Source organism: Tinamus guttatus, unplaced genomic scaffold (genome assembly GCF_059628265.1).
Source record: "Tinamus guttatus ecotype Peru unplaced genomic scaffold, ASM5962826v1 Tinamus_guttatus_pri_ptg000287l, whole genome shotgun sequence".
Classification (NCBI taxonomy): domain Eukaryota; kingdom Metazoa; phylum Chordata; class Aves; order Tinamiformes; family Tinamidae; genus Tinamus; species Tinamus guttatus.
This window is the reverse complement of record NW_028288821.1, coordinates 6,341,190-6,365,425: the sequence shown is the minus strand read 5'-3', so window position 1 is coordinate 6,365,425 and position 24,236 is coordinate 6,341,190. Positions and strand designations below refer to the sequence as shown.

The following is a 24,236-nucleotide window of genomic DNA, read 5'->3' as shown; positions in this document are numbered from 1 at the left end:
GCTCCCGCATAGCTTAGACCTTCCCTTCCTGATCCGCTGTGCCAGGCTAACATGAGACTGTTTCCTACATCATCTTTTCATAGTGAAATGTTTTGCACACAAGGCATTTCAGAGGTGCTGTCTGGCACATCAGTATTGTAATCATACTTTACATTTGGGCAAGTGTGTTAGTTTATATTGCACTGAAACTGCCCTTTAATTGAGGAACTTGCCTGAGGTCACTGAGGAAGCCTGTGGGAAAGCTAGGAAAACAGGCCTTAGCTGCAAAATCCCACTAGCTACAGGACCACAACTTCTCTCTTTCATAGAAGAGCAGAAAGGAATTAATACATTGAATTTCTCATTGTTATCCTCCTCAGATTGCTTCATTTTCTGTTTCAAATAGTTCTTTCTTTAGATTCACCTTGGATCTCAATTTTGCTCACGTTACAGATGCATTATCACCAGTGACAAATGGAAAGCTTCCATTCTCAGACAGTGCTGGCTGGTGACTTGGAGCAATCCTACATCAAGTACAAAGTGTACCACTCACAGGGGAGTATGAATAATACCATGCTGCAACTTTAGTACAGCTACATCTCTGCACAGGAGAAAAAAAAGGCACATGAAACAGTAAAAAAATAATAATATCTATACCTGCTCTTCCCTGTCAGTGTTCCCAGAGCTTAATGGAATTCAAAGATACTGATTATAAACGATTAAATAAAAAGGCAAACAAAAAGTTCCTTCTTGATCAAAATCAAGCATAGCGTCAGTCTAGCATCTTCTAGGTTCTCCATTGGCAAATCAGCACTTAACATGACCAAAGTGCTGTCCATCAGTTTCCTAATTAACCTGACACTTGTCTGGCTCACAGATGGTCTCCATCACCTCTGTGCAAGAAGTTAATTCTAACCAACATGTTCAGCCTTTCCGGAGCACAGATGGGGGTTATTTCAGCTTTCTCCTCCCTGCCAGCGAGCGCAGTGGCAGCAATCCATCGATCCATTCATTGGCAGCTGACATCATCTCCTGCCAAAAGGCCACCTCCTCTTGCGTGGAGTCCATCCAGTCCACAGAGATGCCATAGCTCAAACCTTAGGGGGAATAAGGAGACAGTAATGTTGGGAGCAGCACATGGAGTTTTTACTTTTTATACAAAAATACTCAAAGGGACATGACTGCTGCAGGTAGGGCCATAGCCTAAAAAGTGCTAAGTAGTGCTCAGCAAGGTGCACCCTAACCACCTCTTGTTCTGCTGCTAAGGACCTCCATTTTACAGGAGAGTTCAGAATGAAGTCTACTGGAAAAGCCCCAAATCACAAGAAGTTTAAATGTAGTCTGCCAGGAAAAAGTAATATGAGGCTGAAGCTCTTCCTTGCTTCTTTCAGAGTGGTAAAGAAGGTCTAAAAGCCCTTAAGAGATTTCCCCTTAAGAGATTTTGTTGCGGACAGAGAGGTTCTGTCAAAATTATTTTGTTCTACATTTCATTTATTTATATGATATTGTAAAAGTGTGCACATTTAATTCCAACTTGATTATTCAGCCATTTTTTTCCCATGAGTCTACTACTTGTCAACTAGATAAAGGTCTAAATTTGATTCATAGCTAATCTTGGGGTTGGTATTTTTATATCTGGTTTATAAGCTTATTCCTGTTGCCGTTTCACATTGGATAGTTCACAACATTCCTGGTGACATGCTAGAGATTGAAAACAGGAAACATAAAAGCAAAGCCAATAAACTTCAGTGCATCAGCAAGTGACACCTTCCAGCTACTACAGGCCTTTCCCACATACCCTCACGGGACAGTAATCCTTTATCACAACCCCCTGAAATCTGAATGTTTCATCTCTTTTGCTTAATAATAAATACACCTAGTTTAAGAGTTCTTTAGATAACCCACTTACAAAAATGCAAAGTTGAACATGCAACCTGTCAAAGCCTTGATATGGGCTACAGTGAAAGCGACGATAGGACATTTAGACAAGGACAAACCTCCACGACTGCCAGCTGGACAATGAGAGATGGTCCCACTTGATCTTTATAACTGAGGTTTAAAAATACTGGATATTTTCCCATCTTCAGGAGTGAGTAATCTCACTAAACTCTTCAAGCTAAGCACTGGTCTAAGTCCTCCTCTGAACTGGAACTTCATGCTATAAGGAGACAGAGACTGTCTCCTAGTGAAGCAAAGGGCACCTCAGCCAAGGTCTTTCAGCACCAAAAATAAAATCCCCTTTTCCAATTTGTACTTTACTTCCATTTTCTGCAGTCTCAGTGTTGCCTCTCTACCAGATCAAATATCTAGCCCCGTTTTTCAAGTAGTAGTTAGCCCTCCTACTAAAGCCTTTCAAGGGAGGAAGTGACATGAACAGAGTCACCAGGTGGTGCTGTCCCACATGGCATTAAATGTCTTCATTTTCTTCTGTGAACACTCTTCACTCAGAGAAGCAGTAATATAATAGTGAGTAACACAGCCTCTTTGGGAAGGATAACAGCCATAAAGCTCTCGGCCATCATCTTCTGGACCTAAGGCTTACATTCTTGCCAGATCTGGGAGTTGATATTGGCAGAAATTGCCAGAACAGGGGGTTACCATGACAGTACTGGGTCTGCTTCATCCCAGATCAACATCTATGGTAAAAGCATCAAGACCGACATCAATATCGAGACTTTCCATGCACTGCAGATGATCTACAACTTACCACTATATCATGTGGCTTATCAATATGGTAACAGCACCCATTTAAAATATAAAGAAAATTGCTTACCTGTCCCAAGGCCCAGCCTGATTCCTCCAAGGAAATGGTTGGTTAGCTTTTCATGATCCCACACAGTCAGTTCAACACAAGCATCCTTTAGATCCTCTGTGTGAAATCCATCATACACAATAGTGTGATTGAAAACTGGGTTTGTGTCTCTTTTTATAACTCGGGTCTTCTGGTAACTCTTCTTACTGGTGTCTGGAAGCACATAGCTTCGACAAGAGAAAATAATAGAGCATGTAGTACAAAATACCACTGTTTGAATTGTTCCTACAAAATTCTAAACATGGGGCTAAACCTGTTTCAGTTGTAAAATAAGGAAGTGGGTCTCAAAACACAGTTAAGTCTCTGTAGGTTGAATGGGAAATGTTCAAAAGTCCTTGACCAAATAAGTTTTTGCAAAAGTAATCCAGTTTTTAAGTAAGTGTTTTCAGAAAGGTACAAGGCTTTTAATTTTCTGGAATATTTGCAACACGTTCAAATAGGCAGAACTTCTCCGCAGCCTGAGAGATAACATCCACACACTGAATGCTGGAGAAGACCAAGGCTGCCTCTGACTGCCTATATGTCCGTCCCGGTGAATCCCTAACACATTCCCAAACTTTGCACACAAGTCTGTACCACAGTAACACGCACAATTTCACATGAGCACACTGGGCTGAGGCACAGCACCCCCATATTACTTCCAGTAAGATATTGAGGCAAAATCACTTAGTGAGTCACAGACATCAGTTGACCAAGAGCTTTATCACAGCAAGTATTTTCCTAATTTGGGCCTAAGTGAATAATTAGGGCAATTCTCCATCCCTACAGAACACAAGGCAACATGTAGGCTTTACAGTATGGAAGCATTGCTAAGTGAGCCTGAGAAAAGAGAAGAAAACTCACTGCTTCATACATCCAACCTCTCCCTAGAGAGGCAAAGCCAACATGAAGACCTGCCCATGCTCATGCACTTACCATTTCACAAAGGAGTCAACTCCAGAAGGACGCAACTGCAGCAGGTCCTTCACATCTTTGATCCAAATGTGAACTTCGCCAGAGGGGGGATTCTTGGGACCTGCCATTTAGAAGAGACAAACTCTCATGCCTGTCCTTACAGTCACTAGGAAGAAGACAGGCTTCCTCCCCGGGGATCTGAGGGAGCAGAAACATGACCTCTCTGTGCACTCACTTCTTTGGGAGCTCTGCACTCCTCTGCCTGGCTCCCATATTCTTACTGCCAGCCCTCCACTCATGCAGCTGTAGAGGCCAGTGCTGCTGTGAAGCAGCAAAGGAGAAGAACTGCCAAGCAAACTCAGGCTCAGGCCTGCCCCATGATAACAGGGCCTGCATGTTGCTGCTTTCACATCACAGCATTGCCTGTGGTGATCGTAACAGCTGCTGAGGTTAAGGTTGTTGAACCCTTCCTCTTTTCTCCCAGTCTCCCCCAAAAATCCAGATTTGCAAAACATATACAGTCTGCAGATGGTGCTACGGAGCACCAGTGGTTGTGCCACTTTGCTGATCTCTAAGGTGTTGCTCTAAGGAGATTAGTTTTTAGACAGCCCTTAGAGAGAAAAGGCATTGCAAGCAGCATGCCTATAAACAGGCAATACTTATTCTTCATTTATGAAATATATTTTACCTAGACTTCCTGGTGGGACATACTTAATAGACAAATTCATCACTCCTCGATGATCAACACCATTAATGGCAGAAAGACTCTGAAACAGAAACAGTTATGACCAACTAAACAAGGGCTTGTGTTAACACCACAGGGCAAGTAGTTTTTGAGTTCAATTTAGGGGCACAAACAGATAAGCTCCGATCTTGCATGGCTGAGACAGCCCATTCTCAAGGCACCTTACTTTGTGGTTTTGTTTTCAACCTGTCCCTCGAAATCAAAAGCCTGAGGATTCAGAACAAGATTGCCCTTCCAGATGTGTCCAGCTTGTGTCCAGAAAACTAAGCATCTTAGTCCCAAAAGCCAGACGTCCTTCATTTTCTGAAAAGGGATCTCAGATCAGACCTCAGAACCCAGAAGCATGCAAGGTGCTGTAAAGGCTTTATGAAACCTGGCACCTGAATATTTACCTCTCAAGTCACGTCCAATTGCATCACCTAGTACTCTGCTGTCTGTTTTTTAAGGAATAATCTTTGAGTGACTAGACAGAGAGGCAGAGTCATGTCAGTGTTCCTGTTGATTAGTGTCAGATCACATTAATGAATCTGATTATCCCCAGAGAGCGGTCACAAAATGAGACCCAAGGTCTATATTCAGAGCACTGCAAATATTGGACTAGCATGGCAAGGTCCTGGGGGGGTGTTTTACTCCCCTGGGTGTAATTCAGACTGTTTGGGTCCACCTCAAAGACCTCAGCAGAGTCTTCCCTTCATGCAGGGAATTCACTGCCACGGTGCACTGCAAAGCAGCCATCCACAGGGCTTTCTCCTAGGGGCAGTTTGGGCTCAGCAGGACAAGCCCTGAGCTAACACAGCACTGTCCAAGTAGCCAGGGCTTTGTGGTTGGGCTAGGAAGCAGGACTGCAGCAGGGCTGCACTCACCCGAGGCTTCAGCATGTACCAGTTGAGTTTCCTGTTGCTCCAGTCCCAGCTGGCCAAGTCTACTTCGATCTCTCCCAAGAAACTATTACGTCCCAGAGGGTCGTTGTGCCAAACAGAGAGATTTAGCTTTTGGATCAGCAACACCATTTTCTCTATTTTATACTAGAGCAAGAAAGAGAAGCCAGGCTGTTCAAACACATATGTTTTTGCTTCAAAATTAAAATTTTCACTAATTGTCTTCAGAATTGGAAATAAACTATTCAAAAGCTTGAATTATCTGTGACTGATGGAGAGGTACAAACTCTTTCCAATGCTCTTAGGGATTGGCCCTACTCTGAACATCTCTTTTAAGGGCTGCAGCGATACCACCCCCCACCTAATAAAGCTCTTCTGCCAAGCACAGGGGAACCTAGTGCTCTTTTCTTCTTAAGATGAAAGCAATTACTCTTTTAAGACTTATTAACATTGGTCTTGACATCGTTAAATAATTCTCTATGCTTTGATGAATAGGATCACAGAATAAAAGATCTGTCTTAATAGTCTCCTCCCTTACAACTGCAAGCCAGGGAAGGTAGAAGTAAATGGCAGAGACTATCACATGATCATTAAGAAGTTCCTTCAATCCCATGCAATTCTGGTACTGTATTCCAGAATTCAAAACCAAACAAACCCTGAAGGCCAGGTATCAAAAGTTCTGAGCCTGACTCATAATGTAGGACTTCAAGTAATATATTTAGGGATTTTCTTTTATTTGCCCTCTGCTTCTGAGCCTTTAGCACCCATATACTCACACTTAGAGCTGTGAGTTCAGAGGACTTTCTGACACTGTTCTGAAGGCAGTGAGTTTGGGGATTTTTTTTCCCCTTTAGTGAAACCTGAAACATCACTGTCTGAAGCTTCTGCTATCACAGGAGCTTGTGGAAAGTCTAGTTATTAGAAGCACTGGCAACAATCGTCTCCTGCTTTTAACACACAGCAAGGTAACTCCTGCCTGATTTGGTTTGCTTGTTTTCACACTCCAATAAAAGAACTGAAAACATCAGTCAAGTTAGCAAGTATAAAATACTGATTTTCCAGTAGTTCAGAACTAGTTCAGAAGTCATATTTCTCTCTGGTTCTTTTCTTCTTAGGATTCTGCAGTCTGTCACAATCTCTGATTCCTAATTTCCAGAAACAGCCCATATCCACTTTTTGGCTATTCCCCTCCATTCCAGCTTCTCCTCCCCAGACCTCAGAGATGGTGTTTCAAGCTTCTTCCCAGGGAGGAGTCCCTGGCCGCTCACTGCCTGACCACAGTGTTTAGTGGACAAGTTAGTACAACAGCACAAAAACTCACATCCACCTTCCACACAGCCAAACACACCATCTCTGCACTCCCTTAAATTAGTTCCAGTTCCCCCCACCCTGATGAATGTGTTCAACAGTAAGCAGTAGGCCTATCTTCCTCAGATAGACAGTGGGATTTAGTTGTGGCCACTGACCAGTCGCACACCAAGCAGGTGGCACTGGGGAGCTGCGCAGGCCCAGCTCTTCCTCACTGTCTAGAAAAAGTTCACTCTTTCCCTCACCACCAGCATCACAACCCCAAAGCTGTACTGCAGCGTTAGCAGGAGGCAAGTGAAGGAACCCTGCCAAAAAGATAGACACTTGCCCAAACTGGTCTGGTACAGATGTCTACTGCCACACTATTTTTTTCCAGCATGTATTTGTGCTTACCCTCAACACCTCATTGTAAATGGGATTCACTGTTCTCTTCTTCACAGAGGTTTTCCTCTTACCCATTCTAGCTTTGTCTGGAAGCAGATAAGTTTTGACATACCTGTAAAAGAAAACAAGCTCTAGCTGCATACTCTTCAGTATCACCACGCTCTAATAAGCAAGGGAGATTTCAGAATGGTGACATGGAATTTATGAGAACAAAAGACCCAGAGTTGACTCTCTGGAGCCAAAACTAATTAAGGGTGTTAACTTGGTGTGCATGTGAATATGTAAATCTCACTGGAGATGCATGGATTCTACCAACATTCAGAATAGGCAGCTCTCCAGCCAATCTGCAAAGCAGCTAGACTTTAAGTATGCAAAGATTTAAGTATGGCCATTTATCTGTTTTCATAAATGTTCATAACACAGCATCTCTCTGCCTTCAAAATCAGGGTGAAGTAAGAGGGGAGGGAAGCAGAGGAACATCTCAAGGAATCTGATAATAAGTCTCCTTTCTTCAAGATTCAAATTTGAGCTTCTCTTCCTCACCAAACTAGAGATTGCTAACCTCTGTTTAACTGCCACTGTGTCACCTAATGGCATTTCCAGGGCTTTCTTTCTGCATCGACATGTGTCTGCATCTCCAGAGGTGTTACTGAAATGCATTTGCCACAGGGAGACCAAGGTTCACATGGATGAAGAAAACACATGTTATTGTGATAACTGAAGCCATCTTTGTAGCGATCAAAGCTTTCTCAGTCATATTTAGATTTTAATTTGCAGCAACATTTTTACTGATGCCAATGGCATCAGCTAGAAAAGTCCCAGCAGCAAGCTGGGGGAGACAGCAGAAATCTAAGGCAGGCTGGAAATCATGAATGCCAAAACACAAGAAAAAAAGAATATTCCAGAACATAAAATTCTGCAGTTTAAAAGTCACAAGGCATCCAAGGAAAGTGTCACTCACGGATCAGATCTGCCTTTCTTCTCATCCACAACAGCTAGGTCCTTGCACTGGGATACATGAATCTGGAACTCCCGGTTCTTCTCATCGTAGTCTAGAGCAAACTCAACGGTACCTTGGGCATCCACACTCCCAAAATCGCCGCTGTACACGCTGAGCACGCTGCCGCTCACCTGCGCGGGAAAAGCAAGGTTAGAGCTGCTGAAACAGACAGCCTCCTGACTTTGTTTCTGGACCAAGATGTTGGTCTGAAAAGTGCATTCCCAGAAAACCAGCCTGCAAACTCTGTTCCTTAGCAGGACCGTGCTCTTGGCATAGTAACGGTCTGGATCTGCAGCTGCACTCGTGTGAGCAAGGGTTGGGAGACCAGGATTTATGAGAATGAGAACAGGATATGAGGGATTGCATTGGGATGTGCTATCCTAGACCAGGTTTAAGAAGCAGTTAGTGTCTGTTCTCCTGAATGCTTGACCAACACATAAGATTTTCACCCCTAATCCCAAAGCATTAGGCAACCGAGTCAAATATAATGGGGGGGCGGGAGAGGGGACCACACAAGTCATTTCCCTTTGGCACCCTTACAGTACAAATGGCTGATATTCTGACCCAGCCCTATCATTAAAAGAGTAACTTTTAAAAGAGTAAACTTGAAGTATCTTTACATAAACTGCTTAATTCTGGTAGATACAGTTTCCTAATTCAAAGTTTTTAAATTAGGCTAATAAAAACATTAGAAATACTTGAAAAGCTGACTCTTACTATCCTGTTGTTTGCTCACAATGTGCACAAAGCTGTACAAAACAGAATTAAATAATGTCCCTGTTCTGAACAGCCAGTCTCCCACCAGATACAATTGCCTCTGTGTGGTTGCTAACCACAGATGTAGATAAAAATGAGGTTTCTGCAGGTAGTAAATAGAAATTAAGCACCCAAGAGTCAATGCTTTCCCTGAACAAAATTTGCCCATAGGTCCTGTGCTCCTTTTTTCAAGTATTAAATCCTTCACTGGTAGAAAGTGATGAAGCAGAAAGAATATACTGGTTCAGAACGACGAGAAAACTTTCCATTGCAGCAATCACTCATCATTCCTGATGGGCAAACATAAAAGGTCTACCTTTTGCAGAGCAAATAATTAACCTTCTTGGCATGTTTCTATGATACAGTTAGGGTCATTCTATCAGAAAACTTCTCTGGTAATTAACCTAATTCTTCTCTGTCTTCCCTACTTCCTTTAGTTCTTAATTTTGTTCTATTTTAAGCTACAAGAACCTACTAAATATCTCCTCTCGGTCCTTGGAGTTACATTTACCATCCCATTAAGATATTCACCCCAACAGAGAATCTAGCATGAGGTAATCAGGAACATGTGACTACGGACACAAAAGGCTCATTTAATGCTCCCAGACTCTCCAGACATCCAGAAGGAATCATATGCCCCCAAAGTTGCCAACACAAAGTAGTAATTAATCACCATCATTCTTTTAATAATGTACCATGCAGAAATCAACAGAATACTTTGGAGGCTACATTGGTATCAGCTTCAATGCAGCATCACCACATCCAACAGCAAAAGAAACCCTTTCCAGCGAGGTGCACTCATTAGGTACCTACCGAGGAGACAGATGCCATGTCGGAGGAGTGGCTGCCAATGCTAGGCGTCTTTTTGTGCTTGTTAAACTGGAAGCTGATTTCTGAAGCCGTGTCTGATTCAGTCTGCTCAGAAAACAACAGGCACCTTAAAGCTCTGCAGTATGAGCACTTTGAAACACTAACAGAGGGAAAACGACAGCTCAGCAGAGCCCCATTAAACACAAGGCGGGTTAGGAGAGCGGAGGGGAGTGCAGGCAGCCTCCCTCAAGACTCTCCCTCTGACCGGCAGAGCGAACGTCGTCATTTACTGACTCCAAGCAGACCTGAATGCAGTCGCCCAGGCTCTTGGGAAGAGCATGTAATGGTGTGGCTTGAGGCAGAGGGAAACACTAAAACTGCTACAGGATAGAAGTGTTGGCCTGGATTATTGAGTTGTTTTTTCTTTTTTTTTCCCTCAGTTATTTATGACATAAATGAGACATGCTCTGGAGCGAGCACTGCTGGTGTCTACGGGAAGCATTTTCTTGCAGCTGACGGACACTCAGGGGATGCTGTGATTATTATTTTAGCAAATTATGATTTCAATCCTACCTCAGAGAGCAGGAGAGGAGAGGATCTGCTCAGCTCTTTCACTCTTTCAGGTTCAAGAAACTGATGGGGTATCAAATGAGGTTTATTGTATGCTGCAGGCACAAACAAACAAAAAAGGCAACAAGATATTTTGTCAGAAGAATTAAAATATAAGAAAGTCTCCTTCTTGTTTAAGAGCACAAAGAAGGAAAAACAGCTTGTTGAAGGCACCAGAGTACCATATATTCGCCCCATCTCTATTTTTGGCCTCTGAAGCTCAACCCTCCCCAAGACAAGAACTGCTAGCTAAAATGTTAAAGCTATTTTCAAATTGTTTCCATTCACTGTGTGGGAATGTATACTCTCCCTCTAGTGGCTAATTTAATATGCCTATTAGCTTAGAGATGGAATTTGTTTGAAGCCTTTTATCTGTGTAGATTTAATTTAGAATGAAAACATACAGAGCTCTCTCCCTGTCAAAGAAACAAAACATGCTGACATTTTCATTTCATCACTTCTTCTATACAATATTACCCACACAAAAGAGCTACGAAATACTTATACCTACAATTCCAGCATTGCATACACATCCCAAGTATTTTGCTAGGCAGACAAAGAACTGGGCAAGAGACTGTCTAAGAGAAAAAAAGTGTGAAAGATTCAGGAATGTGTCGGATTAGAAAGAAGGCTACTGGACTGCTTAAATGGCTAACTAAAACCTATTTTTTCCATCTCTACCTTCTTCATGACAAACCTCATTCCAAAATAACTGTTTTGTTTTTAGATGATGTATTTAGATAAATACCCATTTACATATATACACCTGCTTAACATTAGCCATGCTGACGGAGCATTCAATACTCAGGGATGCCCAAAGCTCCTTTGATAGCAAAGATGTCTATTCAGTATTTTTATTTCTAAACCTCAGCAAAATATTAAATTTGCCCTCTCTGCAGATTATATGTTAAACTGTAAACCAGTAAGCACAATGCAGTAGAGGTGAGTTTTCCAGGGTGAAGTTTGGCATTCTAAATAAGCCTTAATAAAGAGAGCATAAAATCCTGATTGTCTGTGGGGAGATGGAGGCACTGAACTGCTGCTGCCTTTTCCAGGCCCTCTCCCTTACTGCTGCTTCCTTGGGCTGCTCGGTGGTGTAGACAGGTTTCCTGGCCACCAGTTTCTTGAGATTTGCTGCTGCTTTTTGGTTTGCCTTCTGTTTAACCTCTCTTGGGTTCTGGCACGCCTGATGGACTTGCTGAGCAGGCTGCCATACAGCTTGGTCCCAGCACACCAGCAGGGAAGAGAAGAGACAGGGACAAGCTTTTTGCCAAGTTTTTGAAGCCCTCCTGCTTGTTCCTGCACACACTGTGTAACATACATACCATCTATCTAGCTGCAATTTCCTGGCTCTGAATTTAATCTCAGGCACTATAAGCTCTCTAATTTGATGATGAAACAATATGTCACTTTCCTTGCCTGGTACAAGCACAGAAGCATCTGGGATGCAGAACTCAGACATAATATATTACCTCCAGGGAATGCAAACCAAAAAGCAGAAAGAAAGATGTTACTCACTCTCTGTGGTTGTGTAGATGTTCACCATGCTCTTTGCGAGATTAATGTTGTTTGCTCGGGCCAATGCCTGAGCAGCGGGAGAACGATCTCCATCTTTCTCTGCAATACCGGAAAATCCAAATCAACATGGTAAATAAGCACAAACAGGCAGTGCATCAACAAGTGTGTGCGAGTGTCTGTGTGTGTGTGTGTGTGTGTCTGTGTGTGCTGGCTTGCTTGCTCTGCTTCCAACACATCACAGTTACATTACACAGGGCTGCTTTCAAATCTCGTCATGTCTCTCCTCATAAAAAGCTCTTCACTCTATGATGGAAAATGCAAACGGTAGATTAACCCAGCCCCCCAAACAGACCAGCACTTGCATTTTCCAATGCAACACAGCCACCTGCTAATATCATCCTGAAATGAATGCAAAAATAATGCAAGAAACTGGAGAAATATAACAATGATCTAGTTTATAAAGGAAATACTTGTGTTGTCTAGAGTGCAACTCAGGACTTTCATGAAGATGTTATGGGGAGCAGCAAATAAGCCAGGAAATGCGCTATTAAAAACGAAAAACAGATGAGCCTATCGAAAATCCTCTCAAACGCACCATACCCTGTTCTTGGAGGACAGGAAATTTTGAAACTGGAGGTATGGAGCTCTTCCCCCAGGTATTTGCTTCGTAGCGAACAGGACTGGGCAAACAGGGGCCACGTTTAAAACAAACCACAGTTAACGACTTTTTTTCATATTAACAATCACCACAAGAATTTGTCAAAACCAAAGAAAGAGGCTAATAAAGTCCTGATACTATTGATCCCATCAGGGCTGGGAACATGGTGTCAGAGCTCAGAAAGATCGGATGGTTTGTTCAGTCCATTTTGGGCCAAATTTACTTGTGGAGCACCCACAGGCCCAGGTTTTCAATCAAACACTGATGATTTTAGAATAAGCATGCAGGGTATCAAAGTAGCTTAACGGCCAACATATTTGTTTAAAAACATTCTATTTCTGTTATTTGTGTCAATAAGCCATGCAAATAACTTATTTTTTACTACCACAAAGAATCCCTCTAGCCCTATATTTGAAGAAAATACAGACTTCCCAGTTAGCGAAATAATATGAGTTCAAATGAGCTGCTGCAAATAAGGCTAAGGAAAGAGAGAGCTGTCCTGAGCTGAGGAGCTGCCAGGCAAGGGTGCAGAGGAGTCACCATGAGGGAGGGAGGAAGGCAAGGGAACTGGATAGCACTACGCTCGTCAACGCTTGCACTGAGCTAAGCAGAAGGCTTTATTTTCAGAGCTGTTTGCTAAACGAATTCCATACATGCTAACTTTGCTCAAAAAAACATAGAAATGGAGAAAATGTGCAAAATGCAAAAGGGAGAGGGAGGAAAACAGACTTAGGGAAGACGTTCATTGGGATTTCACAGAGTATAGTTATAGCCATTGGTACCTGAGTAAACAGTTGAGTCCATTCCCTGCACGACTTCTCTTTTTCCAGCTGGTTCACTGGCTGTTGGATTGTCTGGAGACTCACACATTTTTTCCTCAGGTATCTCTCCATTTATTTCCATGTTGTTTTGAGTGCCCGAATCAGACCTTCGCTCCTTTTGATCATCTTTCTCGTCATCTGCAAGCGTGGGCTCGATCAGTATCTGCACCCTGCTCACCAGTGAATCCACTTGATGCTTGTGCTCTTCTGCCACGATAAACTCATCCGTGGGCGTCTCCGGCTCAAACGTGCTGCCAGGCGCTTCTTTGGTAGGCGACTCTATTTTGATGGAAGGCACCCGCACAGGCAGTCTGGATTTCTTTGAGCAGCGCTGTGCTGCCTTCTCTTCTTCTGGCACAGGCAGCTTCCCACTGCTTTCATTCAGCGAGTTATTTCTTGCAACCAGTGTGCCTTTGCTCTTGGCATACGTGGATTTAGGACCAAAGGAAATGGAGCCCTTTCGTGCAGGGGCTGTGCAGCTTGGTTCTTCCTCACTAGAAGACAAAGTTATTGTCCTTTTATAAGGAGTTCTTGTTCTGGTAGAGATGACAGATTTTTCTTCACTGTCCTGGCTTTGGCTGGACTGGACAGAGAGCGAGCGACTCAGCCTGACCTGCCTGCTGCTTGCCTCCACCGAGTCCTCAGAAACATTTCCCCCTGCCATGGAGTCTGCTGCCTTCTCCCAAAAGTTCTTCAAGTTCTTGAAGTGTTCACGATCTAAGCCAATATCCTCCTCTCTATTACTCATGGAAGAGATTGTGTAGTTCGTGCCCTGCTTCACAGTCCGGCTGTTTTCTCCCTCTGCACTGAGTGGTTTGGGGCTTACCAGCAGCTCCTTCTTGGTGGGGCTGCCTTCAGCTGGGCCCACATGATTCACGAACTGTTCTGATCTGGGGAAAGTTCTGCTTGGTTTCTTCTTAACTGGTATCTTGCTGGGACCATACATTTCTTCAGGCGAAGTTTTTGCCACTGCTGTGGTGCCAGTGGCTCCATTAACTGCATCTCCTCCAGATGAACTGCCAGGCTGAGGCACAGCATCCTCTGAAAGATTGGCAGGCAATGGAGATACTCCATGACCTACAACAACAACAGATGTTCACAACCTATCGCATAGCATCACATAGTAATTTTTTTTTCCAGGAGGTTTATGCTACAGCTTCTCAAAGGGAAACAGTTTCCAGAAACTACCAGTATTTTCCCTCCAAGCCCCTTTTCATTTGGAAAAAACCCCAACCAAACCCAACTCCTTCTTATGGGGAAGGGAAGAAATGTTCGTTCTTCACTGTACACACAAAAAAGCATCTTGTCTCTTGGTGTCTGATGCTGAATAATAAAAACTCATATGGCTCACTGAACCTTACCTTTCCGAGACAAAGGCAAGCTGTCTGTTGCAGCCACAAATGGATTTGCTCCAGTGTCACTCTCTGAGGAAGAGACATCAACTATACTGGATCTCTGAATGGAAAATAAATCCTATCAGTGTGTATAAACTGGCAAGATGGGAAAAATATATCTTATTTGAGCACAGACACCAAGGCACACAGTCTCTGAAGCCCCTGCCAACAGACCCAGATTGCGTGAAGTTCCAAGGATTAACAAAACAAAATGCAGAGGCCACAGCTATACTACCTTCTGTGAGGCATACAGCAGGACAGGACGTCTTGGCTTTGCTTTTGGCAAAATTTTAGGCTCCTCTGCAGTATCAAATGTGAACCCATTGGATCTGTGGAAGACAAGAAACACTTCAGCAAAGAGACTGGTGTAGGACACGCTCTGAGGGCATCCTTTGCCCAGGTGATCTGGTAGTCTTCAATGAGGGGTCCGCCCTGCTCAGTTATGCTGCCACTTCCACCTACTGACCAAGCCCACATACTCTGGCTGGCCAGAGCGGTGCCTTCATTTATTTTTTTCATATCTTTGGAATGACCTGAGAACACATTAAATGTTCTGAACTTAGACTAAGGACCAGTCTCCCACTGCAGTCAATAAAGAAGTTGCTCAATGAAAATAACAGTGCAAACTTTTGGGTTTATTCAGACTTTCCCTTTTTGTGCGAAAATTGCCAGGAAAACATGGGATGTGGCAGTGCTAAAAGGGCCCAAAGTTACACAGAAGGGAGACGCCACCTTGCAGACTCTGGCCCGAGAAGGATCATGTTGGTGGCTCTACCCTTCCCCGTGCAGGCCGAAGGCTCAGCCACATTGACTCAGAATTTATAAACAGCAGGAGTAATTACAATGACAACAGTTAGCCCAAAACCACAGCATGGTATAGATGATCATGCTTGGAATACAGGTTGATTGCAAACTACTTGGTATACAAATAGAAGAAACAAATACCACAAGTAGTTTATCTGGCTAGTTCTATCTTCTTGGGAAGAGTCCAGTGGTGGCTGCTCTCCAGAGGGATAAAAGCAGTCATGTGACTGGTGGGATTTGACATAGGAACGCTTCGTGTTTAAGCTTGACTGAGGAAAATAAAGTAAGCTTTTCAGAGTATAAACAAAACTGAAATGAAAGGAAAACTGCTGTACTGGGAAAGCGGGAGCATCCTGGGCAAGCTGAGGCTGCATATCTGTTAAAGAAGCCCCTCTCCTCAGCTGCATGAGGTCTGGAAGCACTGTGAAGGCCCCCATTTAACAGTTACTTGGGGCAATTGTTGCCTGCGAGGAACAAATCTCATTTTGCTGACAAAAAAATGCAAATGAGATGGAAGCCACAGTAAATGTAAATGTGTATATTTTAATGGCTTCTCCACAGCCTGTAAGTTTGAGTGAGATTACTGATCTGCTCGCTGAGGTGCTTTTACTGGGTGTTTCTGCATAGTCAGCATAACTTGAAATCCTAGCAAGCCTTCAAGCAGAGTGCTGAATGCTGGACACAGTGGTCAGTGCTGGCAGGAAATGACCAGTTTCCTAAAGCAGTTCATTTTGTTAGCATTGCCCCATGGCAAAAATTAAACAAATAAAAATCATAATTACTTTGAAAAGCTACCTAGAATATCCTGACGTTAGCGACAGCTTCCATTTTACTAATCCCTTATCAAATCATGCAGGAAAAATCTTTCTGGGATAAGCACATTACCACTTAGTTATTCAGGGAGATTCTGACAATTCCTGGAAAAAGGATTTAAAAAATATCTTATATCACATTTTACTAATATGGTCTTGGAAACTCATTTAAAAGACCAGGGTCACAGTCAGTTTTCCTTAGAAGCGAGAGGAGCAGCCAGGGCCCGACAGAGCAGCCGGGGCAGCACGGGGCCAGGGTTACCTCTCCTCTCCTGCGCCGGCAGCACGCTCCGGGACGGGAGGACTCGCGGCTGCTCTGCCATCCAGACTGCTCCGGACACACTCGTTAGGCTCATCTGTTACACAGCAGGGACAACCGAGAAATGACACATAAGTGAGCTTGCAATAGCCACAGTGTCTTACTTGGTGAAAGTGAGGACTCCTCAAATGATTCTCACCATCACAAGCCCTGGGGAACTAACGCGGGGCTGCTGATGGGAGTCTGCCTTTGGCCCTGCAGATGGGCAGCACCGGGGCAGTGTCCCCTGCAATTCCCGTGAGGAAAAATTCCTCCAGGTCCCATGGACCTACGAGTCCGAGCAGAGCTAGTTCATGCCAGACTGATGACAGGAGCTGTCATCCTAAGAAACCTTAGCAGGACACTGCTGTGGCTGTCAATAAAGTTAATCCGTTCCAGGATTTAAATTCAGCTATTTCCTGTTTTGACTCAAAGTCATCCGATCTTGGCAAACAAAGGAGGAGGCTAATACAGTTAATGAGGAGATCCCTGCTATTTTTCCTGGCACGGGGCTCAGCTACATCTTCTGAGCACTCTCAGATACTAAAGAAAAAACAATAGAAGATGGCAACTTTTAGAACAACCTGCCTGGGTAAAAAGTTGCATTAGACATTTACCTGGCAAACACACTTTCTTGCTACTGTAAAAAACAGAAGGATTAAACCCTCAAACAGTGATGAAAAATTTAGCTCAGTCTGGTCAACAAAACACACAAGGTTAGCACATATTTGTTCACATGTAGCTATGTCTATTTTAAAGAGTAAATTTACCTGTTACAAAATCTGCCAAATCTTTTTAGCCTAGATTTCATTATACAATGGAATCGGAGGCTTAAAACAATATACAACAATAAGCAATATAGCCTTGTTATCTGTTCGGCAAACTGCACCAAACCCAAGAGCAGATTGATGCTAGAGGCAGGCTGCACCATCAAGAGCCACCCCATCCTGCCCGGGGCCTCTCTGCACATCGGGTTAGAGAAACGCCCCAAGGGTCTCTCTCACGCACGGCCCCGCGGCCTTGCCTGGCCGGCGGTAGAAGAAGGAGGCGCACGGTTGGCCTTGCTCAGAGCTGGCTACCATTTTTTACACAGCACATTTTGGGGCTGTACTTTGTCCGTACGAACGCTGCTGTGCAGAGAGCACAAGGGGACATTGTTTGGGGACAGACAAGCCGTGTCGCAGCTGATGGGACGTGTGGGCAGGACCCGCCAGGCGCAGGCCTGGGAATCGCGCTGCAGGGCGTTCCTCGGTACAGCCAGCTACGTCCTCCACGCCTGCCCCAAGCCTGAGGCGCGAGATGCCAGCAGGCAACTGGTCTGAAATCAGAACCACCAAAGGGGGCTCCCATGTTTTCGCTCTGCCCGTCAGGGTTAAAAAGAGCTTGACCACTAAAGAGCACACTCCTCTCTTCTCTTGCATCTACAGGCATCGCACGGCATTTGTTTTCTCCTGACAGTTTCCCCTCAGAGCTTCCACTTCACGACTGAGCAAGAGGCACCAAGAGGTGCTCAGCTCCTCTCCTCCGAATCACCCCCATCCAAACTGCTTCAGCACTAACGTAGCTACGTTGGACTTAATCACAAACAAATGGCTTATTAGTACTATGTCACCCACCAAGATAAGTAAAATGCCTTTGCTAGCTTTAGGATGAGACAGAATAAGAGTCAAATTCCTCTGGAAATTAGTAGTGGTTTAACCAGTTTAACTTGTATATATGCATATATATAAATACACACACATATATATGCATGTGCATGTGCATGTGTGTGCATAGCCACAGCTGGTGTAATACTTTAGGTGATTCACACACTTCCTAGCACTCTTGAAAATAGGCATGAACGTGCACCTCATGTTAGATGAATGTGCACCGCTTTGTCACCTTGAAAGCTTGACAGGACGCTGATGAACCTAATTGTTCCAGAAGAAAAACAGCAACACTAAGAGGACGAAAAAAAAGAAATCACGCTATGTCCGTGATTTAACAAAATAAGGCTGAAAATAAACAAAGGGAAATTAAAAAAAAAGAGAAAAAGATGAAAAGGAAAAAAGAGGGCTAAGTTGCTATAGCAATTTAGTAACATTTGCTTCGTTCTTTTTAAAACAGCCAAGTTTCCAAAGTATATAAGCAAAGACATAATTTGTATATTAATGCAATATTACTAAGGAGATTATTTTAAAGGATAACCTGAGGCTGAATCTCATGTAAACATTAGTAGAAGTTAAATCTAAAACCAAAAGTACTTCAAATTTTATTCCACTGAAATGGGCTGCACGCAAAGCAAGCTGATGCTACTGGCACGGCACAAAATTGAATCTACTTCGTCGCTGAATTCATTAGCTGGGTTGCAGAGGCAAGGCCATTAACCTGACTTGATGTCCTTTCAGTGGCAAAGAGGCTGCCATCTCTTCATGCAAATATAAATCTGTCTCTTCATGCAAAGAGAGTGCAGGCATAAAAGCACATCCTCAAAAGGCAGAGCAACCACTGCAGAAATGGCCAGTCTACTCTGTCAAGCTGGAAAAGGCTTACATGTTTTCACATTCCGGAAGGATGATGAAATAGCAAATTTATTAATAAAATAAATTCCTAAAATAATAATATAAGGATAAAAGCAACTTTGTGTGAAATACAATGTGGTGGTTCTGTATCTAAGACTCCACTGAATCTATCCTCAGTCATGTGAGCTGTCAGAAATAAACAAAAAAAGAAGAAAACACTTCTTAGGTGTTGAAGACCCTAGCAAGTATTTAGCTTTGAGTAATGTGGAGTTAAGAGGGGTCAACTAAATTGGGGCTTTAGAGAGGGGAGGAAACTAGTGTTACAGAGAGATACTGGCCAAGGAAGCTGAGCAAATGAAGGAGCAATCTTTATTGCTGCAGCTCCACAGCAGGAAATGTAGCTGGACCCAGGGAACTGGGCTGGAGTGAGCAGGATGGAGATGACATTTGAGCTTTGAACAGATGGAAGATAACCCTGACTTTACCCCAATGGAGCAGAGGTCAGTTACAACATTAAGGACCATGGCAGACTGCTTAGAGCTGTCTATCAAAGCCTCGCTTCCCCACAGCAGCAGCAGTCAGTAACTTCCCAGGCATGTCTCAGTATCTGTGATTACCCACCCTGACAAAGGGGCAATCTGGAGGTTGTGTGAGATAAGGATACAGTCCCAAAGTCCTGCTGCAAGTCAGCTGATCTGCCTTCATGTTCATGATGTGAATCATCCCCAGTTATGTTTTGCACAAAGCACCTGCTCCAGGTTGGCTACATTTGGACTCAAAGCACAGTTCTGCTCATTTCACACAGGGCTTTTTTCTTCTTTTCACAACACTGAGCCACCAAAACTGATTTATTGTGTTTTGTGCCTATGAGTTTTTTCCTTATAGAAAAGCCAGGCATTCACCATTGTACCAATGTTCCCTTCTTGGAGAGGGAAAATTCCTGCCCAAGAGAGGCACCATGGTGCCTTTGTAGAGATGTGACTGACCCCGATGTCCTGGGTCCTGCCCTCAAAGCGAGGTGGTGAGCACAGACAGCTGTCTTGCTTTTATCAGAGCAGTCTAGGAATTAGGGGTCTTTGACCCAAATGTGTCAGTTTGATGCCAGAAATGGTCTCAAATCATCTCTTTCCCTAGGATCTCAGGCAGCTTCAGCAAGAAATGATTCCAGCACCCCCTTATAAACAGACATTTTGGAAGAAAGAAACTGAGCTGGGGAGAAGGTACCTACTGCATGATGCTAGTATACAAGATTTACCTCTACTGCATTGTTATTTTTTCCTTGGACTTTTATTTGGATAATCAGTTGGCTTTCTTTTGGTATTGAAAGCTCAGCCGAGAATCCTCTCATTGCAACATACAACGGCTCCCTGCATAGGGAGGCCTACATATCTGACAACTATTCTTCAGTCCATCAGTTTGTTTTGTTAAGGTGCACACTAACATACTTACTTTCCAGTTTGCCCTTCTTCTTTCTAATTGATGCCCGAAGCAGATCTGACCCCTCTAAGTCTTCTTGAAATCGTTTCGCCTTCACTTCTGAAAACCATTCACCAGTCACGAATTTCTTCTTCTTTTCATCCTTGATGGAGCCCTGAATCCGCCTAAAAGTCGATTAAGAATATTAAACCTTGAAAAGTCTCCGGGGTTTCAACTTCCTTGACCTACCTTTATGACTACTGTACATACAGCTCAACTGCCTACTACCACAAAGGACCCAGGGAATATTTTTTTTGCAATCACAAGGGCCAAAACTGCTTTAAAATGAGAGCTGATTCATGCTTTATTTGGAAAGGAAACAACACCTTGTAAACACAGGCTTTCAGCTTTTCCAAACTTTGCAAATTCCTAATGGAGCCACCTGGCAATGAGATTTGTCCATTTGTTCTGTAGCCCTGAGGGTCTGGAGAGGGGTGAGGCTGTTTACAGATCCTACACTGCTCTCTTTATTTGTCTATTCATCTCTTGCTGAGCAGCAAAAACTGTTAGACCATATCTTATGTAATCCATCAAAATAATTACGTTTTTTTGGGGATGGGTCTGTCCCTGTAGCCTTCTCCCTAGACATTCCTCCTCTCCCTCCTGCCATGTGGGTTTTGGCACACAAACAGTTAGCTCTCCTTCCTGAACACAGCTTCTCTTACTGTAACTGGCTTGGGCACACCCAGGGCTGGTTTTTGGCACCTAAACCTGTCAGTGCTCTTTTCGCTAGCCTGTACTTTTAAGTTGCCTCCAGTTATTTTGTTTTGACACAGAAGTTTGCAGAATTAGCTCCTTGCAGCTGGCACTGCCTCCACCACTGCCTGGCAGACCCAAGGAATCAACCACCTCAGCCTGAATACCAGCAGGAAGAAGGGGTTAAAAATCCAAGTAACAGAGAGTCCTTAAAGACCCAGAGGAGATTTAGAAGCATATTTTAATTTTGCTGACACCTGATCAGTGTAAGGCCATTGATGGGGTTTACCCCAGCTGGTACCTGTTGATGGCTCCAGCGGAATTCATGATGGACACCTTTGCATTTGCACCAAAAGTCTTACCGGGTTTAACCATACTAATGGCAAGAGACCCATTGCTTAGGATCTAATTCATGTCATTCCCAAACAAAAGTCTTTTGTGCCGTAGCTTCTAAAGAAGCAAACAAAACTGAAAACATTTAAACATGGTTTTCGCTGCAAACCTCCACCACAGAATTTTTGATGCATTTCAGGAGGAAAAAAAAAAGAAAATAAGCAAAATAAACGGATGGTCATTTATGTCACTATCTGGGGAGACAGAAGAGGCTGCAGACACATACACCTCAAGCCCAAGTTGCTCCTGTGTCACTCCCAGTTCTGGGGCTCTCTAGCCCTGACCCCTACACGCAGACTCCCCAGAGCCTGCTGCAAAGGCATCAGGTCCCTTCCAATCCCGAGCAGCTCTCACGTCGGCACTTGCTCTTTTCTGGCTCAACAGCAAGTCACAGACTCGCATCCTCCGCTGTGGTGAACAGACACCGAGCCACCTGCACTAATGGAGCTCCTCTCCTCTCCTCTCCTCTCTCCCAGCGGGGAGCTCAGCGCCAGCTTCCTAAGCCTGGCGCACCCTGTCAGCCCAGATGCTCCGCTAGCTGGCATTTAAAAAGTGACAGCAGCAACAAGCAACGCAGCTCAGCCAGACCGAGCGCCGGGGAGCCCGGTGGCGAAGCCGAGAGCTCTTCCCGGCTCTGCGGCGGCTCCTGCAAAGCCCCCAGCAGATGCTGTAGCCTCTCCCTGCCCAGCAGCTGATCCCAATGGACCCACACCAAAGAGCACCACAGAGATCCTCAGAAGAGACAGGAATGGAAAGTCTCATTTAAAAAACACTCTAAGGGACTTCTATGCTACCTGTTGAGGAAAAAAAGGTAGCAGCTACTCCTCTACTCTGACCTCGAGCACTCAGAAATCAGCCTGTTCCTCCCCAGAGCTGGGAATGGGTGGATGCCCCTTCACTCTCTCAGAGCTACTCATTAACTAGAAGGAGAGTCTAGCCCCACAGTCTTGCAGAGAGTGGATGGCAGCAACAGCAGGATGGCTGAAAAAGCAGGAGGGTAACTAAAAACACCCTTCAGGTGTGAGCACAAAGAGACAGCACTGCCGCAGGCTGCACCTCTCCCTGCACATGCACAGACACACAGGCACACACAGACACACACACACTCCTTCTCTCTAAAAGAAGCTGCGGAATCTGCTTCAAGCACTGGGAGCTCAGAGCCTGCTGCTGCTGAGTGCTCTCTCACCTGATGCGATCTCCGTCCTTCTTCTTCAGCTCTGCATCCCTCTGCAGAACCTTCATCAGCTTCTCATACTCCTCCTCGGTCAGGAAGCTTAAGTCCAACATCTTCCCTTCAGAGCTCTTCAGACAGCTGAAGCAATGACAGAGCAGCGACTAGTCCAGCGCAGCCTACAGCACTGCCATGGGAGCCTCCAGCACAGACTGCCTCGTGTGCTGAGTGAGAGGAGGCTGGAAAAAAAAAAAAAAAAAAAAAAAAGGACTTCACAACAGCATGGCTTGGATGGGAGTTGTGCTCACATCTGAGCTTGCACTTCCAGGCACTAAGCGGCTCTTCCCTGGCACATTTCTGCACACCACATGCCTTCCCGTGCCAGGAAAATTCTTGCAGAAAAATTAGGCTCCTTTGCTTTTCTTCAGGCACGGCTGCAGCAATTTGGGAGCCAACATCAATCAAGCAGGCAAGCTGGGGAAGGAGCGAGCTGGCCACCCGCTTTCGCTGCCTCGCTAGGCACGAAGGACGTCTCGCAAACGGCAGCCCCAGAACCCCTGGCAGGCGTTTTCCTCAGCGGCGCAGGCTGCTTCCGTGTCATTCAAGCATCCCTACAAAGAAATAGCACTGAGATGCCTTTTATGATAAGCACGACATATGGTAACCGAGTGTGTACATTGGGGGTTTTTATTTGCTCTTCAGAACAAGTTCCAAAACAAGCTGCCCTACTTTTCTCCCTGTCTCCTACAGTTCCTTACACAGTATTAACCTAACTGTGAAAATACTTTATTTTAGCCATTTTCTTCCTAACAGGCAAACGGTTGCCTCAGCCTGCTGCAAGCAAATTATGCATATAAATTATGAAATCACTTGCCTTCTTTTTATCTCCCTGCTTCTTTTCTCCACTTCTTCCTGCTCTGAATGAGGCCAAGGATAAGCAGCCTGTCTTCTTAAAGCAATCGGAAAACAGTGATCCAAACAGCAATCTGCAAGCACTGTCACTGCATTTTAGGCTAAAAAGTAGCAGAGGCTCTTTCCTAACATGTCCACAGCTTTGCTGTATGTACCACAACTCTGGTATTTGGGTGCAGATCATGCAGCATTTCAACAGGCATCAAAAATGGCCAGAGGCTGTGGGGCGTGGAGGAAGAGCAGCTCTGCCTCTCCTCCTCTTCCTCTCTCCCAGCCATACAACACACCTCCGAGAGAGGAGATTTTCTGTCCAAGTCCAGGTGAGCAGTTTCTGGCTCTCCAGATGGGATTTTCCCAGTGTTTCCTGGCCCTGTCTCACCTGACTGAAGGTTTCATCACACTTGGCTTTTTCTCTGAGAGCCACAGCCTTGGGAGCAGGTCGTTAAAAACAAATAAATCACAGTTTTCATGGCAAACATCATTTGAAGGCCAGCTAGTCCCCTCCCTAGCGTCAAGGCCTGTGTCACCCAAGTCGCTGTCTGCCTAGTCTGCCCGCACCATTCTTCTCTGCAGCCCTCTCTGCCTAGTTCCAGGCTCACAGGATCTT

At 44.5% G+C, this 24,236-nt stretch overlaps 1 protein-coding gene across 1 annotated transcript; it reads right to left on the bottom strand.

The window, feature by feature from the left end:
• Nucleotides 1-74: 74 nt before the first annotated feature.
• On the bottom strand, nucleotides 75-23,178 carry LOC104565963 (synaptotagmin-like protein 2). The gene is made up of 16 exons (XM_010212705.2): nucleotides 22,733-23,178; nucleotides 20,431-20,582; nucleotides 16,445-16,538; nucleotides 14,802-14,895; nucleotides 14,534-14,627; nucleotides 13,134-14,249; nucleotides 11,694-11,792; nucleotides 10,140-10,231; nucleotides 9,570-9,671; nucleotides 7,962-8,131; nucleotides 7,010-7,112; nucleotides 5,294-5,455; nucleotides 4,374-4,452; nucleotides 3,707-3,806; nucleotides 2,753-2,958; nucleotides 75-1,076 (listed from the first exon to the last, which is right to left on the bottom strand). Exons 1-16 carry the CDS (start codon nucleotides 22,831-22,833, stop codon nucleotides 931-933), a joined length of 2,910 nt encoding a protein of 969 aa, XP_010211007.2. The 5' UTR covers nucleotides 22,834-23,178; the 3' UTR covers nucleotides 75-930.
• Nucleotides 23,179-24,236: the final 1,058 nt, after the last annotated feature.